The sequence below is a fragment of the Dendropsophus ebraccatus genome, chromosome 6 (assembly GCF_027789765.1).
Source record: "Dendropsophus ebraccatus isolate aDenEbr1 chromosome 6, aDenEbr1.pat, whole genome shotgun sequence".
Lineage (NCBI taxonomy): Eukaryota > Metazoa > Chordata > Amphibia > Anura > Hylidae > Dendropsophus > Dendropsophus ebraccatus.
This window is the reverse complement of record NC_091459.1, coordinates 118857517-118876618: the sequence shown is the minus strand read 5'-3', so window position 1 is coordinate 118876618 and position 19102 is coordinate 118857517. Positions and strand designations below refer to the sequence as shown.

General features: G+C 48.1%; 1 protein-coding gene across 5 annotated transcripts; it reads right to left on the bottom strand.

Annotated features, from left to right (window-relative positions):
• Positions 1-4407: 4407 nt before the first annotated feature.
• On the bottom strand, positions 4408-17582 carry ESCO2 (establishment of sister chromatid cohesion N-acetyltransferase 2). Of its 5 annotated transcripts, XM_069975742.1 has the most exons (11): positions 13840-13889; positions 13243-13341; positions 10980-11952; positions 10825-10894; positions 10648-10696; positions 10355-10487; positions 9687-9818; positions 9384-9473; positions 8347-8490; positions 7937-8112; positions 4408-6272 (listed from the first exon to the last, which is right to left on the bottom strand). In XM_069975742.1, the coding sequence occupies exons 3-11, from the start codon at positions 11913-11915 to the stop codon at positions 6140-6142; spliced, it is 1863 nt and encodes a 620-aa protein (XP_069831843.1). In that variant the 5' UTR covers positions 11916-11952; positions 13243-13341; positions 13840-13889; the 3' UTR covers positions 4408-6139. The 5 variants fall into 5 exon arrangements, with proteins under 5 accessions (XP_069831843.1, XP_069831840.1, XP_069831842.1 ...); XM_069975739.1 differs by lacking the exons at positions 13243-13341; positions 13840-13889 and adding an exon at positions 17437-17582; XM_069975741.1 differs by lacking the exon at positions 13243-13341 and having other exon boundaries at positions 13879-13920.
• Positions 17583-19102: the final 1520 nt, after the last annotated feature.

Sequence of the window (19102 nt, the reverse complement as noted above, 5' to 3'; positions counted from 1 at the left end):
GAGGATGATACAATTATATTTTCACATGATCTGCTGCCCTTTGGTTTTTATGTGTTTGTCAGATGTTTTAATCACCTACAGAAATATAATTGCAATCATATTATGAGTAACAAAAGCTTATATTGACAGTTAGAATGAGTTAATGCAGCAAGTCAATATTTGCAGTGTTGACCCTTCTTCAGGACCTCTGCAATTCTCCCTGGCATGCTCTCAATCAACTTCTGGACCAAATCCTGACTGATAGCAGTCCATTCCTGCACAATCAATGCTTGCATTTTGTCCATTCCTGCACAATCAATGCTTGCATTTTGTCAGAATTGTTGTTTTTTTGTTTGTCCACCCGTCTCTTGATGATTGACCACAAGTTCTCAATGGGATTAAGATCTGGGGAGGTTCCAGGCAATGGACCCAAAATCTTTGTTTTGTTCCCTGAGCCATTTAGTTATCAACTTTGCTTTATGGCAAGGTGCTCCATCATGCTGGAAAAGGCATTGTTGATGGCCAAACTGCTCTTGGACGGTTGGGAGAAGTTCCTCTTGGAGGACATTCTGGTACCATTCTTTATTCATGGCTGTGTTTTTAAGCAAGACTGAGAGAGATGATTCCCTTGGCTGAGAAGCAACCCCAAACATGAATGGTTTCAGGATGCTTTACAGTTGGCGTGAGACAAGACTGGTGGTAGCGCTCACCTCGTCTTCTCTGAATAAGCTGTTTTCCAGATGTCCCAATCGGAAAGGGGATTCATCAGAGAAAATGACTTTACCCCAGTCCTCAGCAGTCCACTCCCTGTACCTTTTGCAGTATATCAGTCTGTCCCTGATGTTTTTTCTGGAGAGAAGTGGCTTCTTTGCTGCCCTCCTTGAGACCAGGCCTTGCTCCAAGAGTCTCCGCCTCACAGTGCGTGCAGATGCACTCACACCGGCCTGCTGCCATTCCTGAGCAAGCTCTGCACTGCTGGTAGCCTGATCCCGCAGCTGAAACACTTTTAAGAGACGGTCCTGGTGCTTGGTCTTTCTTGGGTGCCCTGGAGTCTTTTTGGCAACAATGGAACCTCTCTCCTTGAAGTTCTTGATGATGCGATAGATTGTTGACTGAGGTGCAATCTTTCTAGCTGCGATACTTTTTCCTGTGAGGCCATTTTTGTGCAGTGCAATGATGACTGCACGTGTTTCTTTAGAGATAACCATGGTTAACATAGGAGCAGTATTATAGTAGTTATATTCTTGTATATAGGGGGCAGTAGTATAGCAGTTATCCAACACAAAGCTAGAGAAAAAGTCCTGCACTCACCAATAAACCAACGCGGTTTGAGGTTTATTGTAGACACAATAGGCTTTAGCGTGGAAGGGTGAAGGTGTACAGCAGGCATGTCCCTAAGTACTCCTGTACACCTTCCCCCTTCCATGCTATAGCCTGCTGTGTCTACAATAAACCTCAAACCACGTTGGCAACACAACTAGAGGTTGTGGTACTGCCATGAGGAATTTACAAACTGTAGGAATAATTGTTTTTGCAACAGCTGGAGGGCTGCAAGGTTTGGAAAGAAGGATGTCCGGCTCCAGATATCCACTCCCATAAAAGCACACTTTATTTGAAAATGAAACAGATACTCCTAGTCCAAAGGATCGACATGTTTCGGGCTACATGCCCTTAAACTTGATACACATTCACAATGACAAACCGCATTTAAAAATCTGTTGAGGTGGGATCACGTGTGTCAACACCTCAACCCCCCAGGATACAATTAAAACGTGGAGAAATTGTCAATGTGCTATTAAAAAAAAATAGTAAAAAATAAATGCATATTTTGGAATTGCTGACAGACTGAGCATAAAAGCAAATGTGAACAGCAACCAACAAATTTGTCCTCAAAAACCAAAACATGCAGATTTACAAATACTGATATCATTATAATAATAAATGTAATCATACAAATATTGGTAACATGATTGTAATAGATGCAATGAATGTTATCACCTACTGACCAAAAAAACATTCAGCATATAATGCATCCAGCAACTAGACAACTATTCAGTAAGTGAGGAGAAGACCACGTCGCTGATTCAGTCCATTAGGAATTCTGGTGGCTAGAACAAAAATCCAGTAGCTTTCTCTATTCAGGAGTTTCCGTTTGTATTCTCCCCCTCTTATTGGACGGGTGACTTTTTCAATGTCCGTAACACGTAATGACTCTGTGGACCCTGAATGGAAAATGCCTTGTTAGCATGGATACACTCACTGTCAGGCTAGATACATCTGAGATAGGACGCCACGGGCATTGAAAAAGTCACCCGTCCAACAAGAGGGTGAGAATACAAACGGAAACTCTTGAATGGAGAAAGCTACTGGATTTTTGTTTTAGCCACCAGTTTCTATTGGACTGAATTAGCAACTAAACATGTCGATCCTTTGGACCAGGAGTATCTGTTTCATCTTCAAATAAAGTTTGCTTTAATGGGACTGGATATCGGGAGCCAGACATCCTTCTTTCCTCGTCTCTGCATTTGCTGTGTGCCATACAGCTGTCCCATGCACCATTAGGGTTTCCCAGCGGAGGTTCCGTGAGCTGCCTTTTACTCCAGAGGGCTGCAAGGTTCCCCTTCTACACCCAGAGTCCCTAATATTAAGTCTTCACCCTCTTGCAGGTATAGCAGCTTCTGCTCTCTTGGGACTTAAATCGAGATGAGCAAACCGGGTTCGAGTCCATCCGAACCCGAATGTTCGGCATTTGATTAGTGGCGGCTGCTGAACTTGGATAAAGCTCTAAGGTTGTCTGCAAAACATGGATACAGCCAATGACTATTTCCATGTTTTCCACATAGCCTTAGGGCTTTATCCAACTTCAGCAGCCACCGCTAATCAAATGCCGAAAGTTCGGATGGACTCGAGCATGCTCCAGGTTCACTCATCTCTAGACTTAAAGTGACACTGTCACCCCCTTTTATGCATCATAACTTCTCTACACAGGTGTAAAGGGTAAATTTAGCAGTTTTCATACCCTCTTTTATATCATACGTTATGGTGCTTGTTCCAGTTAAAAGTGATCTTTTATCATCTGCGTATTGTGCCACCTGGGCGGGGCTTCTCAACTGAAGCGCTTCTTAGCCCCACCCACAATGACATTGTAAACCCTGTCCATCTGTGTCATTATAGTTGTCTAGGCCCAGCCCCAACCCCTCTAGGTCAGCCCATACCAATGGCCAAGGGAGCAGGGCATATGTGGTGATGACATCACAGGGGCAGGGCTAAGTGGCGCTGAGGCCAGGTAGCAATCTGCAGATGATAATAGATCACTTTTTATTAGAATAAGCACCATGATCTAAAAATAAGGTATGAAAACCTCTGAATTTACCCTTTAGACCTGTATAGAGAAGTCAGAATGCAAAAAGGGGTTGACTGTCACTTTAAAAGTAACATTTTGGAAGTATCTATGGGAAATTCCCTCCTTCCTTCCAGAAGACATTTGTGAGGTCAGACAGTGGTGCTGAGGAGAAGCCGGGCTCAGTCTTTATGGCAAGGGTAAGATGACTTTTCTGTTCTCACATTCATTGGAATGAAGGTCTCAGCTGACCCCTGTGAAGCCTCCAATAGTAATATCCTCCTCAGCATACATTACAGCTAGAGAGGAGCAAATGACTTAGTTCGGCAATCTAATTATGTGCAAATTTCAACAGAGTTTTAAAAAAAAATTTTGATTGAAATTTGCATGTTTTTAAGTGCAAGTGTTTCCTGACAACATTATGGGTCTCCGTGGTATAGAGGAACGTGTAAATCATTTATTTTTGAATTGTATTGAACTTGATTCACTAAATCTTCTCTAGTCGTGCCCAAAACTGTGTTGAGAATTCCATTGTTACCAGAGCAATGCATCGTGGGAGCCGGCTGTTTTTGAAGACTGCGCCACTCTGAATGCTGAATCCAGTGCTGGTAAACTTCTCCCAGGACTGGATCCAGCTTTTCCGGGCACCCAGGGAGAAGCAGCGCAGACTTCAAAAGCAGCCGGCTGACAAGCAGATTGCCGAACTAACAAAGTAATTTGATTTGTTTGTACTTTAAATTTGCTCATATTTAAATTACAGCTTCCACAATGCAGTCAGGCTGGTAACGTTCTCCTGGCATCACCAAACCTGTCAGACGCCAGATAGAGAAGTGGGAATCCCTGATGCACTGCAGATAGTGGGTGGTCCCCTCCTCACAGCCGCTTTCCTGGCTGCTCCTTGGTCATAAAAACTTAAGATGTAACAGTTAGTTAGTTAGTAACAGTATGGTGAACAATTCCTCCTGGAAATAAATTGCCCCTGCAGTGATACTTTCTTTTAACACAAAGTAAAACAGACCAGGAGCCCCAACAGATCCTCTAAATAATGGCCAATGCTCTATTGCATGTGTATAAATGAATCGCAGCAATGCAAGAAACAAAACTGTTTTATTCTTGTTAGCAGTAACTTTAAGATAAAACACTGTAAAAACAACCACCCCTTCTATCCTGAGTCATGTGACCCCATATCCAGGGGCTATGATTGGGTCATGTGACCCTCTCCCCCCATTTCCATTCTGTACAATAAACAATGAAATATTTACAGAACACAAGACAACTAAACACGATAAAACTGACGATTATCTCAAAGCTGTTTTTTTTATTCTTTACCCTCTCAGATCTCTACTTGGTCAGTGAATGAGGAGTGTCCATGATTTACATCCTGATCCCATAGTAGAGCTCAGAGCTGAGGGTTTGTTACAGCTGGAGAAATATGTCTGGGCAGAGTTCACATTCACTGACAGCAAGAAGAGATCATGAGAACTGCAGCACTTCTGTATGAATGAAATTTTACTTAGGACTGAAACTATGGCCTACAAGGGTATGTGCACACTAGAGAATCTGCGCACATCCCGTCCATCCCATAGGCTTCATTCTATGCTCAGACAGAGAATTGACGGCGAAATCTGCCCAAAGAATTGACGGCGAAATCTGCCTGAGCATAGGGATGGACAGAACTTCCAGCAGAACCTTGCACAGAATACGCTGGAAGTTATCCACACAGATTCTGTAGTGTGCACATACCCAAAGACTCCATGTGGGTCTTAGGTTACTTATCAGCCGCTGTATATCCTGCAGGAAGTGGTGTATTCTTTCCAGTCTGACACAGTGCTCTCTGCTGCCACCTCTGTCCATGTCAGGAACTGTCCAGAGCAGGAGGGGTTTTCTTTGGTGATTTGCTCATGCTCTGGACAGTTCCTGACATGGACAGAGGTGGCAACAGAGAGCAGACTGCTGACTGTCTGACTGGAAAGAATACCTCACTTCCTGCAGGACATACAGTAGCTGATTTTTAAGTAGAAGTGAATTACAAACCTATTTAACTTTCTGACACTTGTTGATTTAAAAACTCCCCCTCCCCCTCAATCCTTAAAAGCAGCACTGTCAATTGGTATAACTTTTCATATATCATTAGTTATTGCAGCAGTTGTCACTCCTGATTTACAGTCAGGGGAAGTGCAAAATAGCCCGCCTCTCCTCAGCTGTCACTCAAGTCTGGCCCTTTTTTTTTATTACAGTCTATGAGGCAAAAGAGTGGGATGTTTGGCTGGCCGGAGACTTAAAGTGACACTGTCTCCCTCTTTATGCATTCTGACTTCTCTACACAGGTGTAAAGGGTAAATTTAGCAGTTTTCATACCTTATTTTATATTATACATCATGGTGCTTGGTCAAGTAAAAAGTGATCTTTAATCAACTGCAGATTGTGTTAAGTGAGCGGGGCCTCGCGGCATCAGCGCCACCATTGGCCCCGCCCCTCCATGACGGCCAAATAAGGTATGAAAATCTAATTTACTCAGTACACTGTGTAGAGAAGTCAATGCATAAAGGGGTGGCAGTGTCACTTTAAGCGCACTGCCACGATATATCTCAGGAGTGACACCTGATGCCTGTTAATAGCAAAACATTGCAAGATCAGAAACCTCCCTCCCATTAACTATTAACTATAATAATCTGTTCTAGCAGCCAACAAGAGGCAAAAAGTGCAACAAACTCAGAACCAGCAGTTTCCAATATGCATCACTACAACTCCCAGCATGCCTTGCAGCAGGTGGATCTGCCATGGCTGGAGAGCTATAGATTGGGGATGACTGCAACTCATCTAACTGAGGAAATTGTACACCAGGAAGTCAGGGATCCTGCAGTAGGTGCTGGCGAAAAGCTTTCCGTCCGGCGTTGGGTCTGAGAAGGCGATTTCATCGGTTGTCAGGTGTGAGCCGTAGACGAAGGAGCTCCTGGAAGACAAAGGGAAGACGCAGACTTAAAGCCTTATTCCACAGGCTGAGCAGGGCCCGATCAACGATATAAACGAGCGCCGATCTGCTAGATCGGCGCTCGTTTACTGGGCCTATTCCACGACCTGATGATCGTTGAGCGTGGGCTGCAGGGACATAGTTACTTTTGTCCTTGCAGCCCTTGCACCATACATTACCTTGCAGGGCTTCTCCTGCACTCCATCTTCCTCCCCTGGTCCCGTGGCGCAGCATCAACTCCGCACTACTGTCTGAGCTGTCAGACCGATCAGCCAATCACTGGCCGCGGCGGTCCTGGCCTGTGATTGGCTGAGCGGTCTGACAGCTCAGTCAGGCCGCTCTGGAGTTGATGCTGTGCAGACTGAGCAGAGGGGAAGTCCTGCCAGGTAATGTATGGTGCTTCTCAAATCGTTGGTCGCCAACGCGCGCCGCTATTCCATGAAGCAATGTGTGGTGGTGGTGAGTGGCAAGACGGAGGGGGTGGCAGGACGCAGGATGGAGGGGTGGCAGGACAGAGGGGGTGAGTGGCAGGACAGAGGGGGCGAGTGGCAGGACAGAGGGGGCGAGTGGCAGGACAGAGGGGGCGAGTGGCAGGACAGAGGGGGCGAGTGGCAGGACAGAGGGGGCGAGTGGCAGGACAGAGGGGGCGAGTGGCAGGACAGAGGGGGCGAGTGGCAGGACAGAGGGGGCGAGTGGCAGGACAGAGGGGGTGAGTGGCAGGACAGAGGGGGTGAGTGGCAGGACGCAGGAGGGGTGGGTGGCAGGACGCAGGGGGTGAGTGGCAGGACACAGGAGGGTCGGGTGGCGGCGGCTGCAGGTAGGCAGGAGGAGGAAGCAGTACCACCAGGGAGAGGAGGACGCTACATGGCGGGTGGGGAGGAGGACGCAACATGGGGGGTGGGGGTGGGGGAGGAAGGATGGAGGACATGGCTCCCGGCACCCGAAGGGGGAGAGGGGGGGGGAGGTTGCAGAACAGGGAGGCAGCTAGCAGCAAGGACCTGCTAGCTGTCTCCCTGCAACGGAGGACTCACCGGGGGGGCGGGACACACATGGGGGGAGGAGGCACCCGGCGCCCGGCATAGAATCAGCAGCCATCTTCACCGCAGCGCCGAGTACCGGTACGTCATGGGTCCTTAAGAGGTTAAGAAACTTTGTAATTGGATTTATTAGGCAAATATGCCATTGTCTGCATTCAAAAAGACTTTCCCAGCCCCCCCCCCCCATCTCTCTCATCCACTGCTCATTATCAGGAAATCTCGACTCTTTTACATCAGCCGGCCCCTGTCAGTTCTATGGAGAGGGGAGATTAGTCGGCAGCAGAGAACAAAAGAATTACAAAGTGAGAGCTGCATGAAAGCCGGTATTCAGAGGTCAGAGCTGACTTCAGAGGAGATAGCCCGGTGACGTAGCTGTAAATTAACTCTTTGTTGTCCTGTTTTGGTGCCTCATCTCCCTCCACCCCTCTCCAAAGAAAATCATGAAGACAGGGGGGAGAGCTTCAAACTGCTCTCATGGTAAAAATGCATTTTTTCGGCTGATAAACCCAATTACATAATTTCTTAAAATCGCCTGTACTATTGATTTCTGCACAAAAAGTTTAAACGACAGTGACACTTTAAAAAAAAAAGATAAAAATATGGACTTACCTTACGGTGTCCACCAGCCGGCTGGCGATCCCCTTCCTCCGCATGAGGGCGAACACCCAGATCCTGCTGATTCCACAGATCGCCGGCTCAGGTTCTGAGGAGCAACGCCAGGCCCGGTGCCTCTCCAGCACGGTATTTGTCTTAGGAGATGACGGCTCCGCCAAGACCCGGAACCCCTGCAAAACCAATGAACAAAGCAACATGAGATCCGCACATCTATATGTCACATATCATATATTTCATCTGGACTAGTGGAGAAGGTTTGCATCAGTACAAGCATTTATAAAATAATCTGAACAGTGTATAATCCAATAGTCCAGCATTACATTATCACCTACGTTATAGCGGGTGTCACATGGTCCAGTGAATTGTAGACAAAAGTGTGTGTGTGAGTGGGTGGGGCACGGTACCTGTTTGATGGGCTCGGCGATCAGGCACCCCACTATCTTCTTCTCATTGGTGACAAACAGATAAGTGCGGGTCCTGCTGGGAGAATGCAGGCTGGTCTGCTGGAAGCCGAGCTCCATGTCCACCAGTTCTCGCACCTCCTCCGCCTGCAGGACAAAAGTACAGTGAAACACAATTCTACCGCATCAACATTTCACTGGATAAAAAAAAAAAAGCCTCGACCTCTGTCACAGCAAAAGCTGCTTTCAAAATTCTACCAATTTAGCTCCACCACCATTAGTCATGTGACCAAACTGCTTGACTAAAACACTAACTGCCTTCTGAGCTCCCACAATGCATTGCTCTGGTAAAAGTGTAGATTAACTAGAGAAGATTTAGTGGGAGATTTATCAAACATGGTGTAAAGTGAAACTGGCTCAGTTGCCCCTAGCAACCAATCAGATTCCACTTTTTAATTTTCCAAAGAAAATAATAAACATTATTTTCTCACGTTATCCAGGCCCAGAACTGCACTGTGTTCTACACTCCAGTCGCATCTAAAGCTGCATTCACAATTCTGCAGTAAACATAGGACCTCCTCCTCCTGAAGGGACTAAAGCAAACACCTTTAAAATACACTAAAGCAGCAGGGAGAGAAGCTCCTATGTTCACAGCAGCATTGTGAATGCAGCTCTGGATGTGATTGGAGTGTAATGCACAATCTTTAACCGGTGCAAGAGAGGGGAGGGAAGAAGGATTTGTCATACATTTAACACGTAATGTAGATTTTTAGCAAACACTGACTGCAGTTTTTTTTTTAATTCTCTAGTCACATCCAGAGCTGCGTTCATAATTCTGCCAGTTGACATTTTGAATGTGGAAAGAGCTCTATGCAAGAAGCAGGACTAAATGCTATAAATGCAGCTCTGGATGTGACTAAAATAATAAAACATGAGCAGTACAACACAAGAAAACAAATGTACTGAACGTCTTATAGATTACAAAGTATAAAGTCTTAGGCCCCGCCCCCCTGTGGGTGTGATGCTGATTTATCCCCCACCTTTCTCAGGGCGTATTTCGGATCTTCGGGGCAGATCAATAGGATCTTCCCGTCCCAGAATTCGGCCACAACTCGCTCTTTTTTCCAACCCTGCGAAAAAAGTAAAAATCTTATGAAAAACACAAAAAGATCCAGAGGATAAAAAATCTATATATGAGCAGTAAAAGGGACAGTCCAATCTTATCCATCTCTGCTGCCTGTCAGTGATCTTGTCCTGCTCACATCCATCCTCCATCAGTTCTATGGCGATGGTTCTTGTCTATAGTGATACACTATCCTCATGAATATGGTCGGGGTCCTTACCACGTAGCGGATGCTCTCCAGCAGCCTCTGGTGATACTGCGCGTGCTGAGCCTCATCCTCTACACTGGCCGCAGAGTATATCATCCCGCAGGTGCTGCACGACACCGGACCAAAGTGCTTCTGACCTGCGTCCTGCCATAGGGAGAGAGGGGTGAGGATTTCAGGAGAGGAGGGGGGTGATCTGAGAGTTACACAGTAGAAGGAGTATAGTTCACAGCAGCACAGAGCATTTCAGGTGAGGAGTGTGCCGATCTCGCTAGAGATACAGACTGGAAAGGTCTCATAGCAGCACAGAGGACTTCAGGTAAGGACTGAACTGATCTCTTGTGGGAAGTTATGTGGCATAAAGTGCCGGGTCCCCAGCAGCACAGAGAATTTCAGGAGAGGAGGGTGCTAATCCGAGATGGTGGACTGAAAGTTACACTGAGGAAGGAGTAGGGTTCACAGCAGCACAGAGTATTTTAGGTAAAATATTACGGGAGATACGGATTGATGGTTATGCAGTATAAGGGGCAGGGTTTCCAGCAGTACAGAGTATTTTAGCAGGTGAATGTGCTGATCTTTGGGGTGATCACAGGTTTAGCTACATCAAGGTGCCCAGGAGCACAGAGTATTTCAGGAGAGGAGATTGCTGATCTTGTTAGGATATCAGCGCCAGTCAGACTTACAATGATCAGCTGATCGTCAGGCGCCGTCTCCTTCCTCTTACTCAGTTTTGGGACTTTGTTTAAGGCAGGCGGCACGTTCATTGGAGTACTGGGGCAAACCGGGGACGCCAAATCTGTGCAGAAATCTACAGGTCTGAGGAGGGAGAGAGAAGACGATTGTAAAAACACAACATAAGGGGTCAGAATCTCACAGACCAGATTCTAATGTGCCCCTGGGATCCTGTTATAATGTGCAGACATCCCCTAGGGGGCAGCAAACACAGCAGAATAAAAGCCATGAGAGCGGCACTCACCTCTTCCTGGTGATGGAGGGCGTGCTGAAGATCGGGTACACCGTGGAGTCTGAAACAAGGCCAGATTTTTTCAGAAAATAGTCAAAGTGAATTAATACAAATATAACAGTAATAACAATAAATCAACTTTTTAGCTTTGGTTCTGCCGGGGGTGACGGAGCCGCCCGGAGCCGTTACCTTTCTTGTCTGATGATTTCAAGACGGAGTCATCAGCGTCAAACATGATCTGAGATTCATTCTCTGCATCCTGCAGAGGGAAAAGAACAAAAATGGGAATTAAAAAATTATATATATTAAAAAGACCCTAACAAAAAAAAGTCATGTCCTCCTACCGCTAAAGTGGCGCCCTCTTGCTGTGGGTGGGCATCCTTCTCTTCCAGACTCCTCTTTCCCTTTGTGTCTGCGTCCTTCTGGCGCTCGTTCCTACTCTTCTCCCCAGCAGGCAGCACGTGACCTGTGACCTCTTTGCGGCTGCCATCAGCTGCCACTTTGCCACCCTGGGAGGTGGCCTCTGACCTCACACATGGTGCCACACTCTCTTTCGTGGCTTTGAATGATGGTTTGGACATGGCTGGATACTTGACGTGGGGCGGGGGCCTCTTTGGCGCAGAATGAGGCTTCTTGCTGGTGGCAAAAAAGGCGGCACCCACCGTCAGCTTCGGCCTGGATTTCATCTTCAGCCCCAGGATGGTGGTTTTCTGGGTGTTTGGCTCCTCTGCCGCCTTAGGTGAGGGGTCACTCTGCTTTGTATTCTGAGGGGAGTCACTTTTGCTTGGTGGGGGTGCAGCGGTCTTATTTTTCAGCGGCTTTGCTTTAGTTTTTTTCACGGGGGCGCCATTTCCGGTCGACTTCCTTTTCTTTGTGGTTGGCCCTTTTTTCACCCTGGTAAATCTAGAAGCTTCTTTGGCGCCCAATCTCACAGCAGGGGGCGCTGCGTCCTCACCGCTCTGCCCTCTACTCTCATTGATCATCTTACGCTCCACTGGCGTCACGTACACGCTCTGCTTCTTATAGAAGGACCGCGTCGGCACCTTCGTGAAGGAGTCAGGTGACTTTACCGGGGAGAAGACGTAGGCGTCTTTGTCGCTGCCCTGAGGCGAGACGATGAGTTTCCGGGCAACGCTGTTTTTCTGAGGAGACGCCGCCATATTCTCCTTATCTTCGGGGTCCTTGATACTCGTGTAGCTCTGTGTTGGCGGCCGTTTTATGGAGCCGTTGTTCAGGTTCCGTGTCTGGAGCGGGGTCAAGATGACGCTACAATCCACCATTAACTTCTTTACCGGCGTTCCAAAGGAGGAGCGGCGCCTAAGGAGAGAACATACAGATACCTTATAGATCAGTCATGGCTCTGGCCCGCGGGCCAAATCTGGCCCATGGTGCCATTATTTTTGGCCCGCCAGGCAATTCAAAGTTTGAATTACATCTGGCCCACCATGGCTACTATAGAAGAGACCAAGGGGGAGGGCTGGCTACTATAGAAGAGACCAAGGGGGAGGGCTGGCTACTATAGAAGAGACCAAGGGGGAGGGCTGCCTACTATAGAAGAGACCAAGGGGGAGGGCTGGCTACTATAGAAGAGACCAATGGGGAGGGCTGGCTACTATAGAAGAGACCAAGGGGGAGGGCTGGCTACTATAGAAGAGACCAAGGGGGAGGGCTGGCTACTATAGAAGAGACCAAGGGGGAGGGCTGGCTACTATAGAAGAGACCAAGAGGGAGGGCTGGCTACTATAGAAGAGACCAAGGGGGAGGGCTGCCTACTATAGAAGAGACTATGGGGGAGGGCTGCCTACTATATGAGACTATTGGGGAGGGCTAGTTACTATATGGGACTCTTGGGGGGCTGGCTATTATTTGGGGCAATTTGACATCGGTTTGGGTTTAATCATATCATAGTAATTTATCACGTCATTTATCATAGTGCACAGCGCTGGGAGACGCACACCACTGACAGTGCCAGGAACAATGCACGCTGCTCTGACAGTGCCAGCACCGCGGCATTTCCGCTTCAATAATTATCAAGGTTGGCCCGCGACTTTGTCCAATTTTAAAATTTTTGCCCACTGTGTATTTGAGTTTGACACCCCTGTTATAGATCATAATGTCACATAGCATTCCAATAATCCAGAATCATCCCATACAACAGACTGGACAGGATGAGACTAGACAGGGTGAGACTATAGACTGCCAAAGGAATGGACTATCCTGGACCATCAGAACAGCCTCATAATCTGCTAGTCCACCATACTTCCAATACAGTCAGCACAAAATCTCTATAGAATATAAAGCAACATACATCCCAGCTGTCCGGCACCTGATGGTCCAGAATTTCCATTGATCATAGACTCATATCTTGAATGTCTTATTTTGATCTTTCCGCAGAGTAGAGAAAGAAAAAAAAAAAAGTTGTAGCTCGGGGGTGGTTGGGACATGCTGGAGACCACTGGTGTATAGAATGTTCTGGAATATAATTTTTGCCTCCAGATAACCTAGAGTCTCCTATAATGTGGCAGCAGTAGCTCTCCTGTCACGTGTGTCCGGCCACTATAACTAGTAGCCATGTACAGTACAGGTAATGGTCAGTGGTGACAGTACCTGTGTACACTGATTGTAATAGGGGGATGGAGGGAGAGAGATGGGAGTACCCCAGATCATCAGATTACTGGACGGAGGAGCACAGGACACCACACACACCTCAGGGGATGGAGGAGCACAGGACACCACACACACCTCAGGGGATGATGGAGGAGCACAGGACACCACACACACCTCAGGGGATGATGGAGGAGCACAGGACACCACACACACCTCAGGGGATGATGGAGGAGCACAGGACACCACACACACCTCAGGGGATGATGATGGAGGAGCACAGGACACCACACACACCTCAGGGGATGGAGGAGCACAGGACACCACACACACCTCAGGGGATGATAGAGGAGGACAGGACACCACACACACCTCAGGGGATGACGGAGGAGCACAGGACACCACACACACCTCAGGGGATGATGGAGGAGCACAGGACACCACACACACCTCAGGGGATGATGGAGGAGCACAGGACACCACACACACCTCAGGGGATGATAGAGGAGGACAGGACACCACACACACCTCAGGGGATGATGGAGCACAGGACACCACACACACCTCAGGGGATGATGGAGCACAGGACACCACACACACCTCAGGGGATGATGGAGGAGGACAGGACACCACACACACCTCAGGGGATGGAACACAGCAGCCACATGGTTCTCCTACCCAGCATGCAGTGCAGCCTCACAGCTCATGTGACCTCCTCCCCCACAGCATCCTGGGACATGTAGTTCAAGAGCAATTAGCTACAACAGTGTTCTATAACTGATGGTACTACAACTCCCAGCATGCCCGGTGGTCTAAGGTGCAGCCATGTGTTTGTTTCATAGTGACTGGGAAAGTTATGCATCTCTTAGTGTGTATAATATATATATATATATATATATATATTACACACACACACACACACACACACACATATACAGCCTTTTCTAGACTTTTGTACTTTTTCTTTTTTAATAAAAAAAAAAAAAAAAAAAAAAAAAAGTTTGTTTCTTTAGCCATTTCTGGTACCTTAATTTAGGCTTTGAGGGAGGAAAGGAGGTCCGTCTAGAGGTGTATGGGAGGAAAGGAGGTCCGTCTAGAGGTGTATGGGAGGAAAGGAGGTCCGTATAGGGGTGTATGGGAGGAAAGGAGGTCCGTATAGGGGTGTATGGGAGGAAAGGAGGTCCGTATAGGGGTGTATGGGAGGAAAGGAGGTCCGTCTAGAGGTGTATGGGAGGAAAGGAGGTCCGTCTAGAGGTGTATGGGAGGAAAGGAGGTCCGTATAGGGGTGTATGGGAGGAAAGGAGGTCCGTATAGGGGTGTATGGGAGGAAAGGAGGTCCGTATAGAGGTGTATGGGAGGAAAGGAGGTCCGTATAGAGGTGTATGGGAGGAAAGGAGGTCCGTATAGGGGTGTATGGGAGGAAAGGAGGTCCGTATAGAGGTGTATGGGAGGAAAGGAGGTCCGTATAGAGGTGTATGGGAGGAAAGGAGGTCGTATAGGGGTGTATGGGAGGAAAGGAGGTCCATATAGGGGTGTATGGGAGGAAAGGAGGTCCGTCTAGAGGTGTATGGGAGGAAAGGAGGTCCGTATAGGGGTGTATGGGAGGAAAGGAGGTCCGTCTAGAGGTGTATGGGAGGAAAGGAGGTCCGTATAGGGGTGTATGGGAGGAAAGGAGGTCCGTATAGGGGTGTATGGGAGGAAAGGAGGTCCGTATAGGGGTGTATGGGAGGAAAGGAGGTCCGTATAGGGGTGTATGGGAGGAAAGGAGGTCCGTATAGAGGTGTATGGGAGGAAAGGAGGTCCGTATAGGGGTGTATGGGAGGAAAGGAGGTCCGTATAGGGGTGTATGGGAGGAAAGGAGGTCCGTATAGGGGTGTATGGGAGGAAAGGAGGTCTGTATAGGGGTGTATGGGAGGAAAGGAGGTCCGTATAGGGGTGTATGGGAGGAAAAAACTAAGCAAAAACCTGTGGGATTATGGGATTGGCTTCTATGGGACCAGTCAGTGATCACTGATCCCATAGCAACCGATCACTGATCAAACCAAAGTGTTCCTTATAGCTAGTTCTGATAAATCTGCTCCGATGTGTTTTCACATTTCTTCCTTCTCTTTATTTTTAGCCCATGTAGGATGATGTGTATACGCCGTATACTGCTGTCCTATCTATCTCTACAGCACAGAGCTGGTGGGTCCTCATTACACCCCCGGCTCACATGACTGGATTAGCGGGGACAGGATGGTGGCAGACGGTCGGATGCTATGCTTTGGACATACAGCCGGGATCAGTGTCATCTCTGATCCCAACCAGTGCAGTAATACACAGCAGATACAGATACCTCCCTGTGCTGCCATTGTAAGTGTACACAAGTAATAGAACCTCTCTACTAATCCAGAAGTGCTGGATTATCACATATTCTGGATTATAGGAATCCAGCGATTTTACCATGTATACAGGAACATTTCCTTCATCTAGTATACAGATAATGTAGATTGCAGTAAACTTCCCGATGTGCCAGATTATCATGACCCCACACAGCAGTGTCCCCCCTCATCACCTGACCCCACACAGCAGTGTCCCCCCTCATCACCTGACCCCACACAGCAGTGTCCCCCCTCATCACCTGACCCCACACAGCAGTGTCCCCCCCCATCACCTGACCCCACACAGCAGTGTCCCCCCTCCATCACCTGACCCCACACAGCAGTGTCCCCCCTCCATCACCTGACCCCACACAGCAGTGTCCCCCCTCATCACCTGACCCCACACAGCAGTGTCCCCCCTCATCACCTGACCCCACACAGCAGTGTCCCCCCTCATCACCTGACCCCACACAGCAGTGTCCCCCCTCATCACCTGACCCCACACAGCAGTGTCCCCCCTCATCACCTGACCCCACACAGCAGTGTCCCCCCTCATCACCTGACCCCACACAGCAGTGTCCCCCCTCCATCACCTGACCCCACACAGCAGTGTCCCCCCTCCATCACCTGACCCCACACAGCAGTGTCCCCCCTCATCACCTGACCCCACACAGCAGTGTCCCCCCTCATCACCTGACCCCACACAGCAGTGTCCCCCCTCATCACCTGACCCCACACAGCAGTGTCCCCCCTCATCACCTGACCCCACACAGCAGTGTCCCCCCTCATCACCTGACCCCACACAGCAGTGTCCCCCCTCATCACCTGACCCCACACAGCAGTGTCCCCCCTCATCACCTGACCCCACACAGCAGTGTCCCCCCTCATCACCTGACCCCACACAGCAGTGTCCCCCCTCATCACCTGACCCCACACAGCAGTGTCCCCCCTCATCACCTGACCCCACACAGCAGTGTCCCCCCTCATCACCTGACCCCACACAGCAGTGTCCCCTCTCATCACCTGACCCCACACAGCAGTGTCCCCCCTCATCACCTGACCCCACACAGCAGTGTCCCCCCTCATCACCTGACCCCACACAGCAGTGTCCCCCCTCATCACCTGACCCCACACAGCAGTGTCCCCCCTCATCACCTGACCCCACACAGCAGTGTCCCCTCTCATCACCTGACCCCACACAGCAGTGCCCTCCCCCATCACCTGACCGACCCCGTACAGCAGTGTCCCCATGACCTGACTGACCCCGTACAACAGTGTGTCCGTCCGTCCGTCCGCCCACCATCACCTGACCCCACACACCAGTGTCCCACCATCACCTGACCCTGCAGCAGCTCCTGAACTACAACTCCCAGCATGCCCTGACAGCCATAATTTTGTGATCCTCTATGCAGTTATAATGTAGTTCTGGCCTATGAGATGCTTGCAGCACTACACCTCCCAGCATGCCCTAATTCTGTGATCCCCTAAGCAGTTATACTGGGGTTCTGGACTATCAGACGCTTTCAGCACTACATTTCCCAGCATGCCCTGAGCACATAGAAAGAGCCCTCCATAGACAGTACACATCCTGCTGCTCTCTGCTGCCACCCGGCGGCCGCTCCGCGCACTGCAGGCGCCTCTTATATAACAGGTTGATGTGATAATATAGCGCGAGCCTCTATAAGGCGCAATGATCTGCAGCCCCAGCTGCCTCTCTGCAGATTATCGCTCATGCACACAGCCCCTAGTATATAGAGGGGTGCAGCTAGTCACATTCCCCCCCCCCCCCCCCCCATCTTATTACACTACAGAAGATTATATCACACAGGGCGCTCACCCGTCTGCGCTGACGGAGCTCTGCTTCCTCTTTCTGGGGGTCCGGGCGGCCATGGCGGGTATCGGGCTGTGATCTCCGGTGCGGACTGTACTATCCTACTGCTGCTGCACAAATTTGCCGCCAGACTGTTCAAACCCTGGTGCAATTCCAGCATGCACCGCGCGGGAACAGTGACGTCATGTGATCCCGAACAGACAGCGGGGACGCGCTCCAGGCTATGAAACACGGGACGGACTGCGGACTATGGCGCCATCTAGTGTCCAAAACTAGTTACAGCAGGGATTTTTCTCCTAAAATACAGTATATATATATATATATATATATATATATATATATATATATATATATATATATATATATATATATATATATATATATATATATATATATTATAATGAAACACATATAATGCTGCATATTTTTTTCTATCATTTCCAGTGTTTATTGTAGGATAAATAACGTTTATTTTCATATGATAAATTGTGACATTTTAGAGTACATTTTTTAAAAAGTTTTAATAAACTCCCCCTCTCTGTTCACTGCAAGCCACTGAGAAGTGAGATACTTACTGCACCTTTGGGTATGAAACACTAACGGGGTATTCCACTCAAACATACATTTTCATATGCTGCTGCCTATGGTGAGACTAACAATTCATTCCATTATTCAATACTATTCTCTCTGTCTCCCTTCCTCCTCCTTTCCAAGACAGCTGATGTAAACAAGTGCTTGGTTGGCTTTATCTGCAACTTTGTAGATTCTTTGTAATGCTGGGAGGGTTATTCTGAGGTCATGTTGTCGATGAACCCACTGTGATTATTCCTCCCAGCATGACAAGGAAGCTACAAAGTTGCAGATAAAGCCAGGGACTTGTTTACATCAGCTGTCTCAGAAGGGGAGGGGGAGGCGGAGACAAAGGGAAAGGCTCACTCACAGATTTTTTTTTTCCAGCAGAAAGCAGCAGCTAAGAACTGGGGAAAGGAGACGGAATAGATAATAACAAGTATGGAATGAATTGTTAGTCTCACCATGGGCAGCAACATATGAAAAGTTATGTTTGAGTGGAATATCCCTTTAAAAGGAGTAATCCAGGATTAGAAAAAAAACATAACTCTTCTCTTCTAGAAACAGCCCTCCAGGTTGTGTGTGGTATTGCAGATCACCGAAGTGAATATTGCCGCGTTGTAAGACCACACACATCCTGAGGATAAGGGTGGTGCTGTTTTAGAAAAAGGAAGCTATGTTTTTTTTTTAATTCCTTGATAGTCCCTTTAAATCCTCTGCTACCCTAGACCACCAGCCAGGGGAGTTACTGGTAACTCCTTCAGTACCCTAGGCAATCAGAAATGTCCCACCATAGATGTATGTTCACACAGTAAAATAAAAGCAAAATTCGACAGTAAAATAGGTATAAATGGCTGTATTTTAAATCTAATAATATTCTACACTAAAATCTATGGGAAAGATTTGTGCACAGCTTGATATTTTCCCATAGACTTTAGTGTAGCACAATATTAGATTCAAAATATACCTGTCTGTAGAGCGAGAAGAGATGTAGTAGATGGAAATTAGATGGTGAGAGCTGTGGTGTTCTCTGTCGCTTTCTCTGGTTCCATCTTGTCTGGAAACTGGAAACATCTCACAAGCAAATCAGCCTCTTTCCATT